General features: G+C 38.6%; 1 protein-coding gene and 1 pseudogene across 2 annotated transcripts in view; one reads left to right on the top strand and one right to left on the bottom strand.

Annotated features, from left to right (window-relative positions):
- Positions 1-16,682, top strand: part of LIMS1 (LIM zinc finger domain containing 1) — an 80,442-nt gene that overhangs the window by 21,692 nt on the left and 42,068 nt on the right. The window contains exon 1 of one of the 2 annotated variants that reach the window (XM_063304914.1): positions 14,865-15,069. The exons of the other annotated variant lie outside the window; for it this stretch is intronic. Coding sequence (XP_063160984.1) covers positions 14,963-15,069 — 107 coding nt within the window. The 5' untranslated portion in view covers positions 14,865-14,962. Of the gene's footprint in view, positions 1-14,864; positions 15,070-16,682 lie in introns of those variants that run through there. 2 annotated transcript variants of the gene reach the window in all.
- LOC134499396 (U5 spliceosomal RNA) lies at positions 9,168-9,258 on the bottom strand (annotated as a pseudogene).

Here is a 16,682-nt window from a genome sequence, read left to right as displayed (position 1 = left end):
CTCTCAGCCCTAGGAAGCAGGCAATGGCAAACCACTTCTGAAAAACCGTGCCAAGAAAACTGCAGAGACTTGTCCAGGCAGTCACCAGGAGTCAACACTGACTTGAAGGCACGCGTGCGTGCGCACACAAACACACAGCCAACCACCAAAGTAAGTGTTCATTGCTATGCAATTGTACCACTGTATTCTCTAGCAGATAATTGTCCTCAGAATGAGTCCTACACCAAATATGTTCTAGCACAGGCCTGCACAACATATAGTCCGTGGGACCCACCAAGCAGTCTTGTGTAGCCCACCAGCAACTTTTGAAAACTCAACATATCCACTACCACCAAATGTAGCCACCACCAGGAAGGATCTGCTGCCACCACTAAGTGTTTCACAGCTACCTTTGCTCTGAAAGACATACTACCCAACAGCTCCAGGCCTTATGATGCTACTAGCCACTAAACATCTGATTGGTATGCCAACTGTTCCTTTGTGGCCCACAGTTATTTTTAATATAGCAGTGTGGTCCTTTCCTCTCTACAAGTTATGCTGGCCTGCCCTAGTGATTGTTTAACATGGCTCAGGATGTTTGCAGAAAGCCCTGAAACTTCTTTGGCTGAAGCAGGAGGGCACTCAAGGATGGTTATGCCAAAAGATTTGGCTTTTGCATCTGTGTTTTTATAAAAATTAAAGAATTGTCCTTGTTTATTTTGGCATGTGGCATGATTTATTCAGACTTTTCTCCCAAATCCTCACCTGTTGGGGATTTTTTAAAGTCATGGACATAACACATTTATGTCTATTTCTTCCCTTGGAATAATCTTTGAACTCTGTCTCTTTATGCTTTTTTATTTATTTTATTTACAAAGCTTATATAATCAGCACCTGTTGCTGATATAAGACCCTTTGTTCACATACACATGGACACACACACACATAATATTTCTGTATTAGGATTTATATTCCAAATATTGGAAGATTTCAGCAAATGTACAGAAGAAGCCAACATTTGCATAAGCTAGTTTGACCATTCAATGCACACTGATCAGACTAGCCCATGCAAATCATAGTATCTTCTGTAGGTAATGGAAAATGTGGTGTAGAAGCAGGAAGCCTCATGCTGTGTGGTCTCTTATACAGAAGGTAGTAAAGCTTTCCTACAATTTCCTATTCCAATCATGTAAAATCCTACCTGCACACAACATTTTTTACATTACAGTTCTTGCAAATGCCATCAGAAGAACAGCAGCAGCTCCCTGAATCACAGTAAATAAATCCATCTGATTCAAATGGCAACTGACTATGCCACATCACATTCTGGATGATAAGGATAGGATTTCACTGAGATGAAGCAAATGAGTCAAGTCTGTTTGGTAAATGAATTATGCATGCATTAAACATAAGGTTTCTGTTGATAGAATCAGGCATATGACTTTTTAAATGGTGTTGCAATATAGGGTTCCCACCCACCCCACAGCTTTATCGGCTATACAAATTGAAACTCACTTCTAGACCTAAAGAAGGGATCTGCATAAGACCTCTGCATGCTGATTTTGCCAAAGAAAGTCCCACTGCAAAAGAAACAGGCTAGATGTTTTTCCCCCAGTGGAACAGTAGTTTATCTCTTCTGTCATTTATTTTCTGTGACCTTCTCTTGAAGGTGGGTTTGATTGCATAATGGGTGGTGGATTTGCATTTTGGGAAATAACTGTTTATTTTTGTCACAGGCTTGTTTTCTGATGTTTGCTATTGTGTTCTTTTAATCTTACTGAAAGTATTGTATTTTAAATCAGTATATAAAATAGTGTTTCACCTCTTAGGCCAGGATGGCAAATCCAGTATGCCTTGTATTATATTTTTGTTTGTTTTGCCAAGAAAGCCGAATTTAGTCAGCTGGACTTTGCACTGCCTTTGTATTTTTTGAATGTTTGCCTTTTTCTTGCTCAAGCTGCAAAACTCTTCATGAGACAATAGAATTTGTTGTTTTGTGTAATCAGCACCATAATTCTTCATCTTCTTTCAGACTGTTCCACTGACTTCAAACATAGTGATTTGAAAAAAACAAATGGCTTGAAGATTGGAATTTCTGTTACTTTGTGAAAAGCAGATGAGGAAAACTTCACAGTTGCCCCAGTGTCTTGCAGTGAAATCTTATCACAGTTTTCCTTTAAGGCACCGAAAATGTTAGTGTCATCATGAATCAACATTCCATATTTCCTGTCTGCTACTGTGGTTAGCTTCGGAAGTCTTGCACAATACAGTATTCTTGCACAGTATAAAGAAATACACTTTTCATCTATAATGAATTGCTGCTTTGTACCAGAAGCATGCAGAATATGAATATGACTAATAAATAAAGAAACAAACATGTTTGTTGAAATGGCACCCAAAAATATATGGGCTGAATGCAACCAACGCTAAGGTCTTTTGAGTTCCACCTAAGTTCTATCCTTTAAGTATTCAGAATACATTTAAGCATATATTTAACCTTCCCATGAATTGAGTGTGTGTTTTAGCTTGAGATATTTCAGGTTTTAAAACCTGAATATTTTAAGAATCCCAGTCCTTGCCTTCAAACAAAAGAATCTAAGATGCATGCTTCCTTGGGTTCTTTCAGCTACTCTATTACATATACTGTATGTTTATATTCTGTGAATAACAGTGAAAGCAGGTTATACAAAGTTTAGATGGAAGCCTTTTTTTAAAAAAAATGATTCCATATTTTTACTCTCTCCTAGAAAATGATTTTCAAAGCATTTCAAAATCATAATGTAAAACATTTACAATGGAGTGTAATTTGATTTGGGGAAATATAACAGCGATGTTACTTATGGGAAGTTCAACTACTATAGTCACTTTGTTTTGTAGAATCTGTAGCAGCAACACCTGAAATATGAGAAGCAGAATATGCATTTGTTTTAAAATTTTGTTTTTTAATTGCTTAAATAATCTAAAAGGATCTCAGGTTGTACCATTAATTAAAATATTTGAGGAAGGTCAAGGGTGGGCAGCCTGTGACACTTGCACTGAACCTTGGCCAAATTTAATGTCACCCTTTGGCTAATTTCAGAAGCTCTCCTCAAATAAGCAATTTACTCCTCTGAAATGTACCAATCTGCCCCCTTCTTAATAGTCTGTTGTTTGGAAGAATGAGAAAAAAACATCAGTGTCAGAAAGAAGGAAAGGTCGGGTTTGATTTTGGCTTTCTGGATTTTTAAAACTTGAAATATCTGAAGCCAAAAACACACTCGATTCATGGGAAGGTTAAATTACAATTGACCACTTTCTCCAGTAATACCCATCATTGGCATGAAGCTCCAAACAGATTAACCCAAAGGAAATGGGATACTTGAACAGGAAAAAGGTCATGCCTAGACTATAAACCCAGATCATAGATCTGTATATAAGCTGTTGTCTTCTGTAAACAGATCTTCTCTGTACCTTCTTGTTAGCAATAAATTAATCAAGCCAGCTTGTGTTGGTGAGATTCTTGCTGAGTAATTCAGAAGAGTTAGTGTCCAGAGAGCTGAGATTTGCAGCCAAAATTTACTGAGATTTACTGTGAGATGCTTGATAGTTTGATCTGCCTATTCCTCATTCCCATTTGCCTCAAGACCAAGGAAAAACAATGGCTGACCCCACTAAACATCAGTCAAGTTGCCAATGCATTGCTCCTGTATCAGAATCAATCAGCATCAGTGAACCAATATATATAGTCCTTGTTTAGCAACTGCTAGTGACCGTTCACAGTTACGATGGTGATGCAAAAGTAACTTCATGACCAATCCTCACATTTACAACCTTCGCAGGTCTGTAAAGCAAAGGAAAGCTGAAGTAAGATCATAAATGCAGTCACAGTTTCACTTAGCAATCGCTTCACTTAACAACTGAATTGCCAGTCCCAGTTGTGGCCGCTAAACAAGGACTACCTGTAAACCAGACAAGATAGCAGATGGGACTATCACCCTAACAAGGTCCAAATGGATCAAAAGAATTATCCAAAGCTTACATAGTGCAAAGTGAGGTAGATTTCATTTTAACTTTGTTTTCATTTTAACATTTATATTTCTTAGATTCCTAAATCATGAACATAAAGTTGATGCTTTATTATTTAAGTCTGAATATTTCTTGCCCTATGACCTTGTCTAACTCCATTCTGCGTCTGGAAAACCTTGGTTCCCCCATCTGATACTTGGCCCACCCTGTGAGACTTCTTCCCTACGTGATCAAATCCGTACTCAGAAGGAGCAGGACCCCTATGTGCCAGCTCAGATAAATGAGCATTAGGGGGACAGTTTGCCTTCTTGCCCCCTCTATTCTTGGGAATGTGAAGAATTGCACCGTAATGGCTGGCTTATACATCTCTTCTTCCTAGAAGAGAGATGTGGGGTGGGTATTTTGAAGGTCTGAAAACATCCCATTTCTTCTGTGACTTTTAGTGGCCTCATATTAGTGCAGTTATTAATTCCTGTATTTCTTCTTTCTGTATTTGTTCTCATCCCTTTACAGCAGGGTTTCTCAACCTTGGCAACTGTAAGATGTGTGGACTTCAACTCCCAGAATTCCCCAGCCAGCATGGGGATTTTGGGGAGTTGAAGTCCACACATCTTAAAGTTGCTAAGATTGAAAAACCCTGCTTTAAATTTAGTCTAGACTGTTGCATCCCATAATCTCCTGCACGGGCCATGGCAGACAGTTTTTTTGGACTTTATAACTAACCTACCATATGTCTGAAGTCTAGATAACTTTCTGATGGAGTTTATTTTCTTAACTCGTTTCGTTCCATCATGGCTTCCATTGCATTTCTGAAACAGCTCATCTGTTCATTCAACAAATTTTCAGAAAGAAATAATATCATTTCTGACAGAAGCCCACAATTTAAGGCATGTTTTATGAAGGCTGTATTTCAACTTTTGAATGAAAAAGTCCACCTGTGCTTGGTCCATCGTCCATCTCTGCACCTAGCAAAAAAAAGGATAAATGCTTCCTTAGAACTGTACATTAACTGTTATATAAATGCTTCCATTTTCTCCAGGAACTTTTAAGTTGCTTAACCCCTCCTCAAGGCATAATTGGATCAAGCCCAGGCTTCCTACAAGCACTCTACTGACCATCATCACCAGGAAGTGCCCCCCCATCACTGTTGCAGATAATGTTTGGCTTTGTATGAGGTTTTCTCCCCTCCACATGGCCATCTGAGTTTGTTGGACCATTCACTTCCATGGCATAGATACGTCTTCTGGCTTTTTCCTTAAAGCTTACAGCCACATTGAAATTTCATCCAATTTTTTGCCATTCCCTCCTGATCCCTCCAAAAATGCCTTTTGTGCACCTCTGTCCCACTCCTCTTGAGGGCAGCAAGTTAAGAAAGTGCTGATAACAAGAAAACAAGGTAAAAAAAAAAAACTGAGTTCCTTTGTAAAAGTAGTAGATGGTAGTGCTGCAGGACTTTCCCAGTCCTTTTGTTATGCAGTTGGCTTTAAGAACTTTTCCCACCTCTGTCTAAATAGAAAGTGTTTTTCTTCCAGTTCAGGCCTTGTAGCACCTGTTTTACATATCAGGGAACTCAGAAAGGTTGCATCATATGAGGTTCTAATTACGTTTGAGATTATGTAGTGTTTTGAGGTACAGAATCTAGAATAGAGGGATGGGGGGAAATAACATATTTTTGAGCAAGAAAGTGCTCTTTTAAAAAAAAAACAACCCTGTGTCCACAGTTTTGAAATGGCGTTTGGAAGTGATGATGCTACCAGAGTCTATGAGCTTTTGTTTATTTTCCTTTTCAAGTTAAATTCAGAGTGAAAAATAATAGGAAGTGGTTTGCAAAGTCACACTGCCTTTATCGCCTCTGTCAGCAATGACCATGAGGAAGTTCAGTGAATGCTAAACGTTCAGCCCAAGGCCATATACCGCTCAAGTTTATTCATTAGATCTTTTGTCAACTGACAATACAGTGTGAGTATTGGCATCTTCCTATGTTGTTCTTTTAAGGGAGCTAAATTCTCTTCCAGTTTACATGGTTTGTGTTACTGTTTAATGTATTGTGTTATTGTTTCAGAGAGATGTTTTAACAAACGTGGCCTTATATGGCTATCTAGACATTTCTAGATATGTGAGACTTGTGGGGCAGTATCTGTTGGCTGAGTTACTGCAGTTAAACCCTCTACATCTGATGGCATTGCCTTCAATTGTGCTTTTTGTTCTTGTCTTTTTAATTGTGCCTCTTGGAATGTGACTTAACATCTGCAGAATAGTTTAAAGAAAAATATATATATATTCACAGTATACACAGGCCCCTCCTGAAGAGTTATTCCAGAGTCTTCTTTGTATGATGTGCTTAGCTGGAAGCTAGACAGTCATCTGTTGTGGAGGCTTTAATTTGGATTCTTGAACTAAGAAGGAGATTGTATTCAAGATCCCTATCATCTTCCAACTCTGACAAGCAGGGAATGCTATTAAAGTCCTGATTCCTTATTACAGCTACCAGAACTTCTGGTTCCCCACAAGAAGAGTCAAGAGAGAGACTAAAGTAGTTGTGGGCTAGTCAGTTTTACTCTTATGGGAAAGCCTGGCTGGTTAGCTGGCTAGTTTTAGAAAGGAAGGAGTGGACAAAAGGGAGGAATTCTTTTGCTAGCTTTGGTTTTTTTTTTTCAGACTTTTTTCTAACATGTACATATACATATAGATGCTGATTTTCTTGTATTTAAATGTTTTTCAACTATTAAAACCGTTTCAAAGCCATTCCAAGCACAGGAACAGTTTGGGCAATATCCTATTACTTGGCAGAGTCACATTAAGTTTGTTTTGGCTTTTTTGTGATCATGTCTGAAGCAACCTTGTAGACAGATTTCTGTGGTTATATTTGCATGGGATGTTAAAGCAAGTATCTTGATATGCAGTTGTAGCCTAGAGTACTCTATAATTTCCTCCTTGCTTTAAGGGCATAACAATTCAAGAAAAGTGATTAACTTCTAAGAGCAGTATGATCATAGTCCTTAATTTGATTTATATCCTTCCTTCATACTCTGGAGCAGCATTTCTCAACATTGGCAAGTTTAAGATGGGTGGACTTCAACTCCCAGAATTCCCTAGCCAGCATGGGGAATTCTGGGAGTTGAAGTCCACACACCTTCAAGCTGCAAAGTCTGAAAAACACTGCTATGGAGAATACAAGGATCAAAATTCTGTTCTTGACTCATTGCAGAAGGGCAGAAATGCAACTGATCTGTTATTTCTTTACTGTTGAAAATACTTCTCTACTTTCTTGTTTTAATATATACTTTTACATATGTCCACATCACTATTTTTTCTTTTTTTACAAAAACAGTTTTTAATTCTGACTGTTTTTTGTAGCTTTCTCTGCCTTCCACAAATGTTGGACTACAATTCCAAGTCTCCTTACCTATTCAGTAATGTTTGCAAATATGACTAATGTTGCAGACTTTTGTGAATATAAACTACCACTCTTAGGATTGCCAAATTCATTGTGTTTGAGATTTGGTGCCTTTAATGAATAGAAATTCAAGAGATCCATGGGGTGGGAGGAGTAGCAAATTTACCCCTTCTCCATTCCCTGGAATCCAGAAATATATATTCTTCTAGTAAAGGTAAAGGTTTCCCTTGACATTAAGTCCAGTCGTGTCCGACTCTAGGGGGCAGCGCTCATCTCCGTTTCAAAGCCGAAGAGCCGGCGTTTGTCTGTAGACACTTCCGTGGTCATATGGCCAGCATGACTACACGGAATGCCGTTACCTGCCTACTGAAGCGGTCCCTATTAATCTACTCACATTTGCATGTTTTCGAACTGCTAGGTTGGCAGGAGCTGGGACTAGCAACGGGAGCTCCCCCCGTCACGCGGATTCGAACCGCTGACCTTCTGATAAGCAAGCTCAGCAGTTTAACCCGCAGCGCCACCGTGTCCCTGCATATATTCTTCTACCACAGTTAAAATTCATTTTCTCTAATAGTGGAATGATATTCTCTGTATTCCTGGAGAAAATTTATCTATGTGGTTGCTAAGAGTTGACAGTGACTTGACAGCACATAATCAATCAATCCTCTGTATAAAGTAGATAGGAACTATAGGAAAGCTTTAGGCTGACTAATCTAATACCTATGAAATGAACATTAATTCAGAATCATGGTAAATCAAATGTTATATAGGCCAGTGAAAATAAAAAAGGAAGTAAAGAGACTGGGTTGGAGCATCAAAGTGTGTAATATGTTTGTTTGTTTGTTTTAAATCTGTTCAATCGTGTCTGATTCTCAGAGACTGCCTGGACAAGTCCCTACAGTTTCCTTGGCAAGGTTTTTCAGAAGTGGTTTGCCATTGCCTCCTTCCTAGGGCTGAGAGAAAGTGATTGGCCTGAGTTCACCCAGCTGGCTTTGTGCCTAAGGTAGGACTAGAACTCATGGTCTCCTGGTTTCCAGCCTGCCTTAACCACTACACCAAACTGGCTCTCGTGTAATATGTACCCAGTTTGATATCATTCATGTTGCCACAGAAGCATGACAGCTGTTCTATCAGCAGAGGGAGTTGTTGCAGAACTTACTGTGTTTTGCATAGCATTATGGAGTGTTATCACAAGCCAAGCGGGAAATCCACAGGATTGACTAGAATGCTCACTGCTTACCAACAATGCATATGTTCTTCTTGGTTATGTCTCCAATATTTAGACTTACCCAGGATATCAAGAATTGTGGATCTTTTCTGCATGGGGATGGCCAGAAGAATTATTGTACAGAAATGGAAGGACAATGCTTTCCTTTTTCTTATGTTAATATTATACCACACTGTCACCACTAATACATTAACACATAGACACATAATATAGTTTCTGTTGGTTTTTCTTGAAAAATTAAATTTAGAAAAATAAGCAAATAATAATTTATGGTTTTGTATAGTTATGTCATTGCTTTTTTAATTTCAGCTGTTTTATACTGCTAAATACTTCTGTTCCAATCTATAAGACATGTTTGTAAACCTTCAGCCTAAACCAGGAGTCACTTGAAAATACGATCTAGTATGGAGAAAGCATTGAGTATCATTACACCCTCCTGACAGTATTGTGCTCTGAATACTCTAAGGGAGGGTAAAACACTTGCAATTAAATGGGAAGGTTCTTGTAGGAAAAGCTAATGAAGAAGTTCCAGTCTTGGCTTTTATTAATACTTGAGGGCTTTGAATAATTACAAAGCGATTGTTTCTTTCCACAGAAATCTTTAGTAAAAGGTGAAAGACTTACACAATCTGAAGAGAAACCAGCCAAATTCACCAAATTGCAGGAGATTAGGGTTTCTGTAGGAGCCTTTTTAGTCAAGAGTTTGTTAATCTTAAATTGTTTTGCTCCCTTGGCTGGTTTCAGAGTCCTGGGATTGGTTCTCTGTCTCTTTTTGCCCATTGCTCCAGGAACCTTCATGATGTAGGGCAGACTTGTGGATTCATGTGATAAGCATAATATGGGGATAAAATAAGATAAATCAAAGATATAATGAAATGAGATACTGTACAATAAAAATAAGGAGTCCAGAAACAATTGCTAGAAGCCAAATAAAACAAGCACTGAGGAGAGCTTACTAACTGGGCTGCTCCACGCATACCATCTTGGGACAAAAATTTTTTTATAAGGTAGATAGTAGCAATGCGACCAGTGGAGTTCCTACCAGCCATATCTTCTTTCAGTATGTTTCCTTCCATGGGCCTCTTTCCTTTTCCATTAATTGCCATTGTCTAGGCCTAAAGGAGAAGCAAAGGAGGTCTGTGTGAGGTTATTTTAAGGCCTAATTTCAGAAACTCACAGCACAAACCATGATGGATATGCAAAGTTCTTTATTAGGTCTTTACCTCAGACTGTCAAAGCCACAACTGGCTCCACTTCCTCCCGCCTCCCTCCTTTGTCTTCCCAACTTTTCTTTCTCCCACCCCTTCCTCTGCGTTGACAGCTTGCGTGATGGTGGCCTCTCAGTTGTGAATGGGGTTGCTGCCATCTGCTCTCTTATCCCTTGCCCCTTCATTGCTTGGAGTTTCTCCTCTATCCTTCCTTCCCTTTGATGTGTAAGGTTAGAGCACCCAGGTGCAATTAACCATTGCCCCTGGGTTCTCCATCCTTACAGTCTGTAGAATCCATGCTGTTAGTTCCACTGAGTAGAGGGCCAGCTGGAATCATCTTCCTGCATATTCATCTAAGCATTTTACTGCAGCTGAAATAGACACCCAGAGCAGCTTATTTAAAATCAGTAAAGCAAGACAGTTCCTGCCTTTAGGGCACAATCTAAGTGGGAGGACAGGAAAAAGGATAGGGAGGGAAGTGCAGTGGGAGGCAAAATGCCAAATTCTGGAATATTACGTAGTAATGCTTAGAATAATACACCTGAATGGAAATAACTCAGGAACCGGAGGTAATATTTCAGCAGAAATGAAATGATCTTATTTCTCTCATTTCCTCTGGTTGCATAAAAATTCTAAATAATAATTATTAAAGAATTTGGTGTTGAAGTTAACGAAAAGAAACTTCCATATAAGGAATTCAGGAAGAGAACCAAAACTGCCTATGATAGGGGAAGAGGGAGTCATGGAGTTGTGTCAATATTGAATATTCAACTTTTATCCTGAAAACAAAAACTTAATACAGGGGCGGTTTTGGATTAGTTAGACTTTTTTTACTGGTTTAAAGTATATATTGAAAACACTGGTAATCTACTCTATTCATACAATTTTTATCCTGCTTTTTTAGCGTTCCTTGCCAAAAGTCTATGTTAGTATTTTGGGAAACCTGTCAAATTTTATTTAAATTATTTCAGTGGGATATTTATCTATTTAATTTTTATCCCGCCTTTATTATTTTTATAAATAACTCAAGGTGGCGAACATAGCTAATACTCCTTACTCTTCCTATTTTCCCCTCAACAACCACCCTGTGAGGTGAGTTGGGCTGAGAGAGAGTGACTGGCCCAGGGTCACCCAGCTGGCTTTCACACCTAAGGTGGGACTAGAACTCACAGTCTCCTGGTTTCTAGCCCAGCACCTGAACCACTAGATCAAACCGGCTCTATTTGTCTTGTTTGCTGCCATTAATGCAAGAGTTAACTAGCAACTTCCTTATAAGGGAAATAACTATAAAGCTAAGAGAACCTGGAAAGAGGCGGAGTAAGAAGGGGGAGAAGCAATTGATTATGGGACAGTAAAAAGGAAGGAAAAGAAAAGTGCATGTTCATGTGCATTTTAAAATGCATTTTAAAAGTCATTCAGTCTATAATTAGGCACACGAGAGTAGTTCTGTTGATGTATTTATTGAAAGAGAAACAACTTCTTATGCCGTGTACCTTCTGTTCATATAACTGTACTGTTAAATAAAGCTTTAACTATTTACTGGATTCACATATTGCACTAAGCGATAATGTGGTCAGTACGGTTTCAAGTACCTTATTGTGTGAATCAGCCAGTTGTGGTTAATTCTGTAAATCATGATTAAGCAAGCTATAGTGTGCTTATTTATTTGTACATTTCATTGGTTACATGCATATTTTGCCTTTCTCTGGATATGCATACACAAAAGTGGGTCTCGACTTATTTTATTCCCTACCATTGAGGTAGGCTGGGCTGAGAGAGAGTCATGGGTTCACTCAGCTGAGGAGCACCATCATCAAGTGGGACATGCACCTTGGTCCCTTCAGTTGCAGTCCACCATCCTGTCTTCTGGATACTTAGCACTAAGTGTGAATCAAATCTATGTGACTATTCATGGAAACCAACAGGCTATTCCAGGCTCCAAAAAGTAGGAATTGAGATGGACTGAAATCAGAATCAACTGTATTTCCCATAAGCCACTTAGGGATTATTGTTTCCAACCCAATCCCTTCTCAAAGAAGCCCTCTGGTGAAAATATTTGCTGACCATCACAAATTGCTAAGGCTTTTATTAAAACGCTTAGTTAACTATGTCAGATTGCATCTTCTCTAAATGAGGAAGTATCACACACTGTTTGGGTACACTCAGTCCATAGATTTGATAAATCACTGTTTGCTTAATCACAGGTAGCAAGGAACTCTCTGCAGACAGATTTTATTTTTCCTCACATGGGTCTCAAGGGGATAAACAATACTTGTGCCAGTGTCCCAATGAAATATATTTGCAGTCTTCGCAATAAATATTTCTGCCAGCTTGCTCCCTGAATGTAATAACTGTGGTTTTGTGTAACAGGTCTTTCCCATCATATTAGGAGTGTCCATGAGAAGTGGGAGTCACACATAAAAGGGGATAGGGCTAGGGCTTCAGTTGCACATTTGCAGCTGCAATCTTTACTTTTTTGACTCATACCCCTCCATGTGGATTTCACTGTTTCCAGGAGAAGTGTCACATTTCAGACCCAAGACTAAGGAACAGGGTTTTTTTTTTCCCCACATAGAATAAATGTTGAGAGGAAGAGAATGTAGCTAATGTAGAGATAGTCCCAATCATGTTTTGTAGAAATGGGGAAAGCAGAAACCATGTTTTCTTTTCACCATAATTTGTTGGAATAGGTCATTGTGGCCAGTTCACACCTAATGCTAAATCATGCACCATGGTTTACAGACTACAGAGTATGAGTTTTGCTAAGCCAAAATCTAATAAATCATGTTAATGCTCTGTGAACATAGCTCTTGATTTGATAGCACCAGCATGTCTTAAGCTTAAGTATGAAGTCCCATATGAGTGTGTGTGTGTGCGTGTGCAAATTCCATTTGCCAAAAATAAACTAAAAGATTTATGAATAGTAGATTGCATTAAAAACTGCCAGGTGAGAATTGTCCTGGCAAGAGGAAATTCTGCCAAGATGCTTGTCATTATAATTTCTTTTTTAATTTTATCATTTCTATAAATTATTCTGCAAGCTATCCTGCAACTAGGATTTTGGCTATGATCTAACTATGTTTGATGGATACAATTAGAAATGTGCTGATCTCACACTTGGCAGCCAGTCGTACAAAAAAAAACAACAATTTGCATCGTGCTTTGGCTTTAATAGGATATACTCTTACTAAAACAAAAAGGGGTTGTGGTCAACTTTATTCCTACAGATTGTATTCTGGGTTTATAACCTACAGACTCCCAAGAAATACAATTTGTGCTTTTAAAATTATAACAACTCCATAGATATAGCAGAGTATGGGATAAGTATTGTCTGTTCCTACAGAAAAGATGTTGTATGACATTTCTGTCGAGTTCCGTACATAATAATTCATTGGGCCAGTTTTAAAAAAAATGAATAGTACTTGAAATAAAAAGACACAAGAGTCCTGGTACAAAACAGGAAACGTAGCTTTTGTGGATAATGTCATTATATAACTTAACCAGCAGATGTCACTGGACTTAGTCATGTGTGGGTAAATTCAGTTTTTCTTAGTGATTTTCTGTTTTTCTCCAGGGAAAAGAAAAACAATAACATCTGGCAATCTTTGTTATTTCAGAGCCATTCATGGTTAATCAACATGGGGAAATTTGTTGCTATAAAATATGCTAATGGATTTCCTCGAAAGGTGTTCCTTTTTTTAAAAAAAACTTGATTTTTAAAAAAGAATATGGTATTTTTAATTAAGATAAATCTGTCCATGGTCATTAAAAGCTAGATAGAACTTGCACGTTCATCAGGGCTTCACTTCGGAAATACCAATTGTGCGAAAAATGGGAAAGCCGTAGACTTCATGTTGTCTTTGGGACTCCTGTATACAACTGGGCACTTAACAAAACTAGATGCTGGATTAAGTGGATCTTTGTTTTGTCCCACCAAAGCTGCTCTTATGTTCTTATGCCACTGAATAGTTGCCCAAAAATATCTTGATTGATTGTAAGAACCCTTTGAGCAAAACCCTCCATTTTGTAATTTTAAAAAAATAATAGTAACACCCCAGTCCTGTGGCACCTTGCAGACAAACCATTATATTATAACGTAAGCACTGGAGAATCTTTTGCTGCAAAACAGCAACACGGATGCTCCTTTGGAAACATAAATACAAATACCAGTTTTCAATGCATATTCTTGTTCTCTGCATATTCCCTTCCGTGTTGCATCTACTTGGGGTTAACTTCTACATTTTGATAGTGGTGCAATGTTGCTTTTCAATTCTGGATCCAATTTCAGTCAGTTTGTATCCTGTTGAAAATTAGAAGTGGTGGCTCTTTGTTTCAAGGTAAAATGTCTTGGAAATCTCAAGTTATCAGTTTCTTCTTTGGCAGGAAACCTTTTCTTCCTTCTCATTTCCATAGTCTCCTGTGGATCTTGTCCCACAGCACAGTGAAATGATAGGTGATGGATGGTGCAACTTTTGATGCTGCTAAACAGAAACAGAATATTGAGACAGTTCTTCCCTGTGGCTTTATCTTTAGTCTTCATTTTGCATTTTGACGGAGTGTTAAAGAAAAAGTTAAAGAAAGTTTTCATTTGTTCTCTCTTTCATTACTCTTTGCTTCTATTTTACCTGATTGGATTCAGTCTAGACTTAATTGCACTCTGCTTCAATTTTGATGGATCAGATCAATTCATTCTAAACTTAAAGCAGCAAGCTTCCCCAGATCAATAAAGTGCTCCTGGGGTTTCTTTTTCTTTTTCTTGCAGTTCAAGGTGGTGTAACAGTTTAGTTGGCTGAGATTTTTATCTGATTATGAGAAGCAGGAATGGGACTGAGGAGATTTTGCTGCTGTTTTTGTTAGTGGCCTGATTTGCCTTTGTCCTAGGTACGAAACAGTGGCCCTCAGCTTGCTCTGCGAGCATCCCTTAGATACGAGACTTGCTGCTAAAAGGAAACGCAGTACTCTTCTAGAGGGTGTGTACCTATGAGAAACAGGAAGCAGCTCAGCAGCTGCCTGTGTGAAGAGAGTTCTAATGCTGGTCTGTGCAGGTGTGCAGACGCACTGCTCCACGCACTTTCTTCAAGCATCTTGGCAGCTGCCCTGCCATTCAGCAGAAACTTTTCTGGGGGGAGAACAGGGCAGAGCAGAATGACTACGTTGCAGCTGAAAGAATTATCTCATTCAGGTCTATACAGGAGAAGACGGGATCGCCCAGATAGCCTGGGTCTTCATGGGCTACCTGAGCAAAAGCTAAGGTGAGTGCTAGGGAAATATATATTAATGGTTAACAAGAGCTCAGTGCGTGGTTTATTTAATGCAACCGTTTAGCAAAAACTATCACATAGACTACAGGGTGGTGGTTGGAATAAGTTTAGCTACAAGAAATGCATTATCAGAAATAGTCACGGAGCAGATAATTTAGGTGGAGTTAAGAGGAAAGAGCTTTTGGAAAGCAAGCTCAGTAGTTTGTTCATTAGCCTAAATGCTACAGAAGCACTAGCAGTGACAGTAAGACGTGGCCACAGACCTTGGATTACAGCTTAGTTTTCTTCACAATGTATTAGTTTTGGACAATATTTTAAAAATAAGTCTTAGTAAAACTCAGTGGCAGTGAAAGAAAGATGGCCTTCAGGGAGCTGAATGGGGTTAATCTATTATTCAAGAGAGGATTTCTTTAAAAAAGAAAAGAAAAGTGTTACTTGTTAGGTCATGCTCATTCTTTTTTTCTTTTTGGATTGGATATTTTTATTGAAATGCTTCTGAGAAAAGAATGCAGTAAAACCACGTATAATGGGAGGATAACAACAAGAACAAAAAAAAGTAAAGCAATTGATACGGGCTGGAGTCCAAAAATTGGATTCCTTTTTTAAAGCAATATGATTCCCCCCCCCATCAATGCACACTTTTAAAAATATTGACTTTTAAATTCAGTAAAAAATACCTGTTATTTTTTAAAATGAACTCAATGCTTTGGATCATAACTGGTGTTCTTATCCTATTGTTCAGAAAGAAAGACAGACAGACAGAAAGAAAAAAAATTCTCTGAGTAAATGTTATCAAAGGCATTAATTGAAAGGAAGGGTTTCTGGATGTCTGTAGAACTATAGGTCTGCTTAATTCTTCAATCTCAGAAATAAAATAGCAAAATTGGTTGTGGTATAGCAGTAATACAGAGTAGCCTGTAAAAATAAAAGAGGCTAGTTTAAAAAAGTGCCAATTCAGGAAAAGGCTTAACGGATAGCTTACTTACAGGTAGCGGTTGGGAATTCCCCCTAACCACCACTTTTTTTTTTTCCACTGCCTAGAAGTGAGTTCTTTTTGTAGCCAAAAAGCACCATCCATTTGTGAGAGATGTCACAAGGCTTGGGAGATCCCAATGCAGCTTGAAATACAGGTAGTCCTCACTTACCAACTGCTCCTTCAACAACGGTTTGAAGTTAAAACAGCACTGAGAAAGGAGATTTATGACTGGTCCTCGATGTTGCGGCTGTCACAGCATCCCTGCAGTTGCATGATTGCAATTTGGGCACATGGCAACTGGCATGCATTTATGATGGTCACAGTGTGTCACAGTCACGTGACATCATATTTAATGACCACAGGTTTTTCATTTAATGACCACAGCCAGAACTGATGCCATCAGTTGGCACAGTCACATGAAGTTTCATTTTACGACTGTGTCTCTTAGTGGTCCCGGTTGTGGTCAGTAAGTGAGGACTACCTGTAACTCTAAAAAGAAAAATACTGGCAATGAGGGAGATTCCCTCCTCCCCCTGATTCCAACAGCCCAGTGAGGACTGAGCCATTTTATGTGGCTATAAACCATTCAGAGTGGCTGAAAAAGAAACCAAGAGTGAATGGACCATGA

The sequence above is a fragment of the Candoia aspera genome, chromosome 5 (genome assembly GCF_035149785.1).
Source record: "Candoia aspera isolate rCanAsp1 chromosome 5, rCanAsp1.hap2, whole genome shotgun sequence".
Classification (NCBI taxonomy): Eukaryota; Metazoa; Chordata; class Lepidosauria; order Squamata; family Boidae; genus Candoia; species Candoia aspera.
The sequence above is the reverse complement of the archived record's forward strand: the minus strand, read 5'-3'. Positions and strand labels throughout refer to the sequence as shown.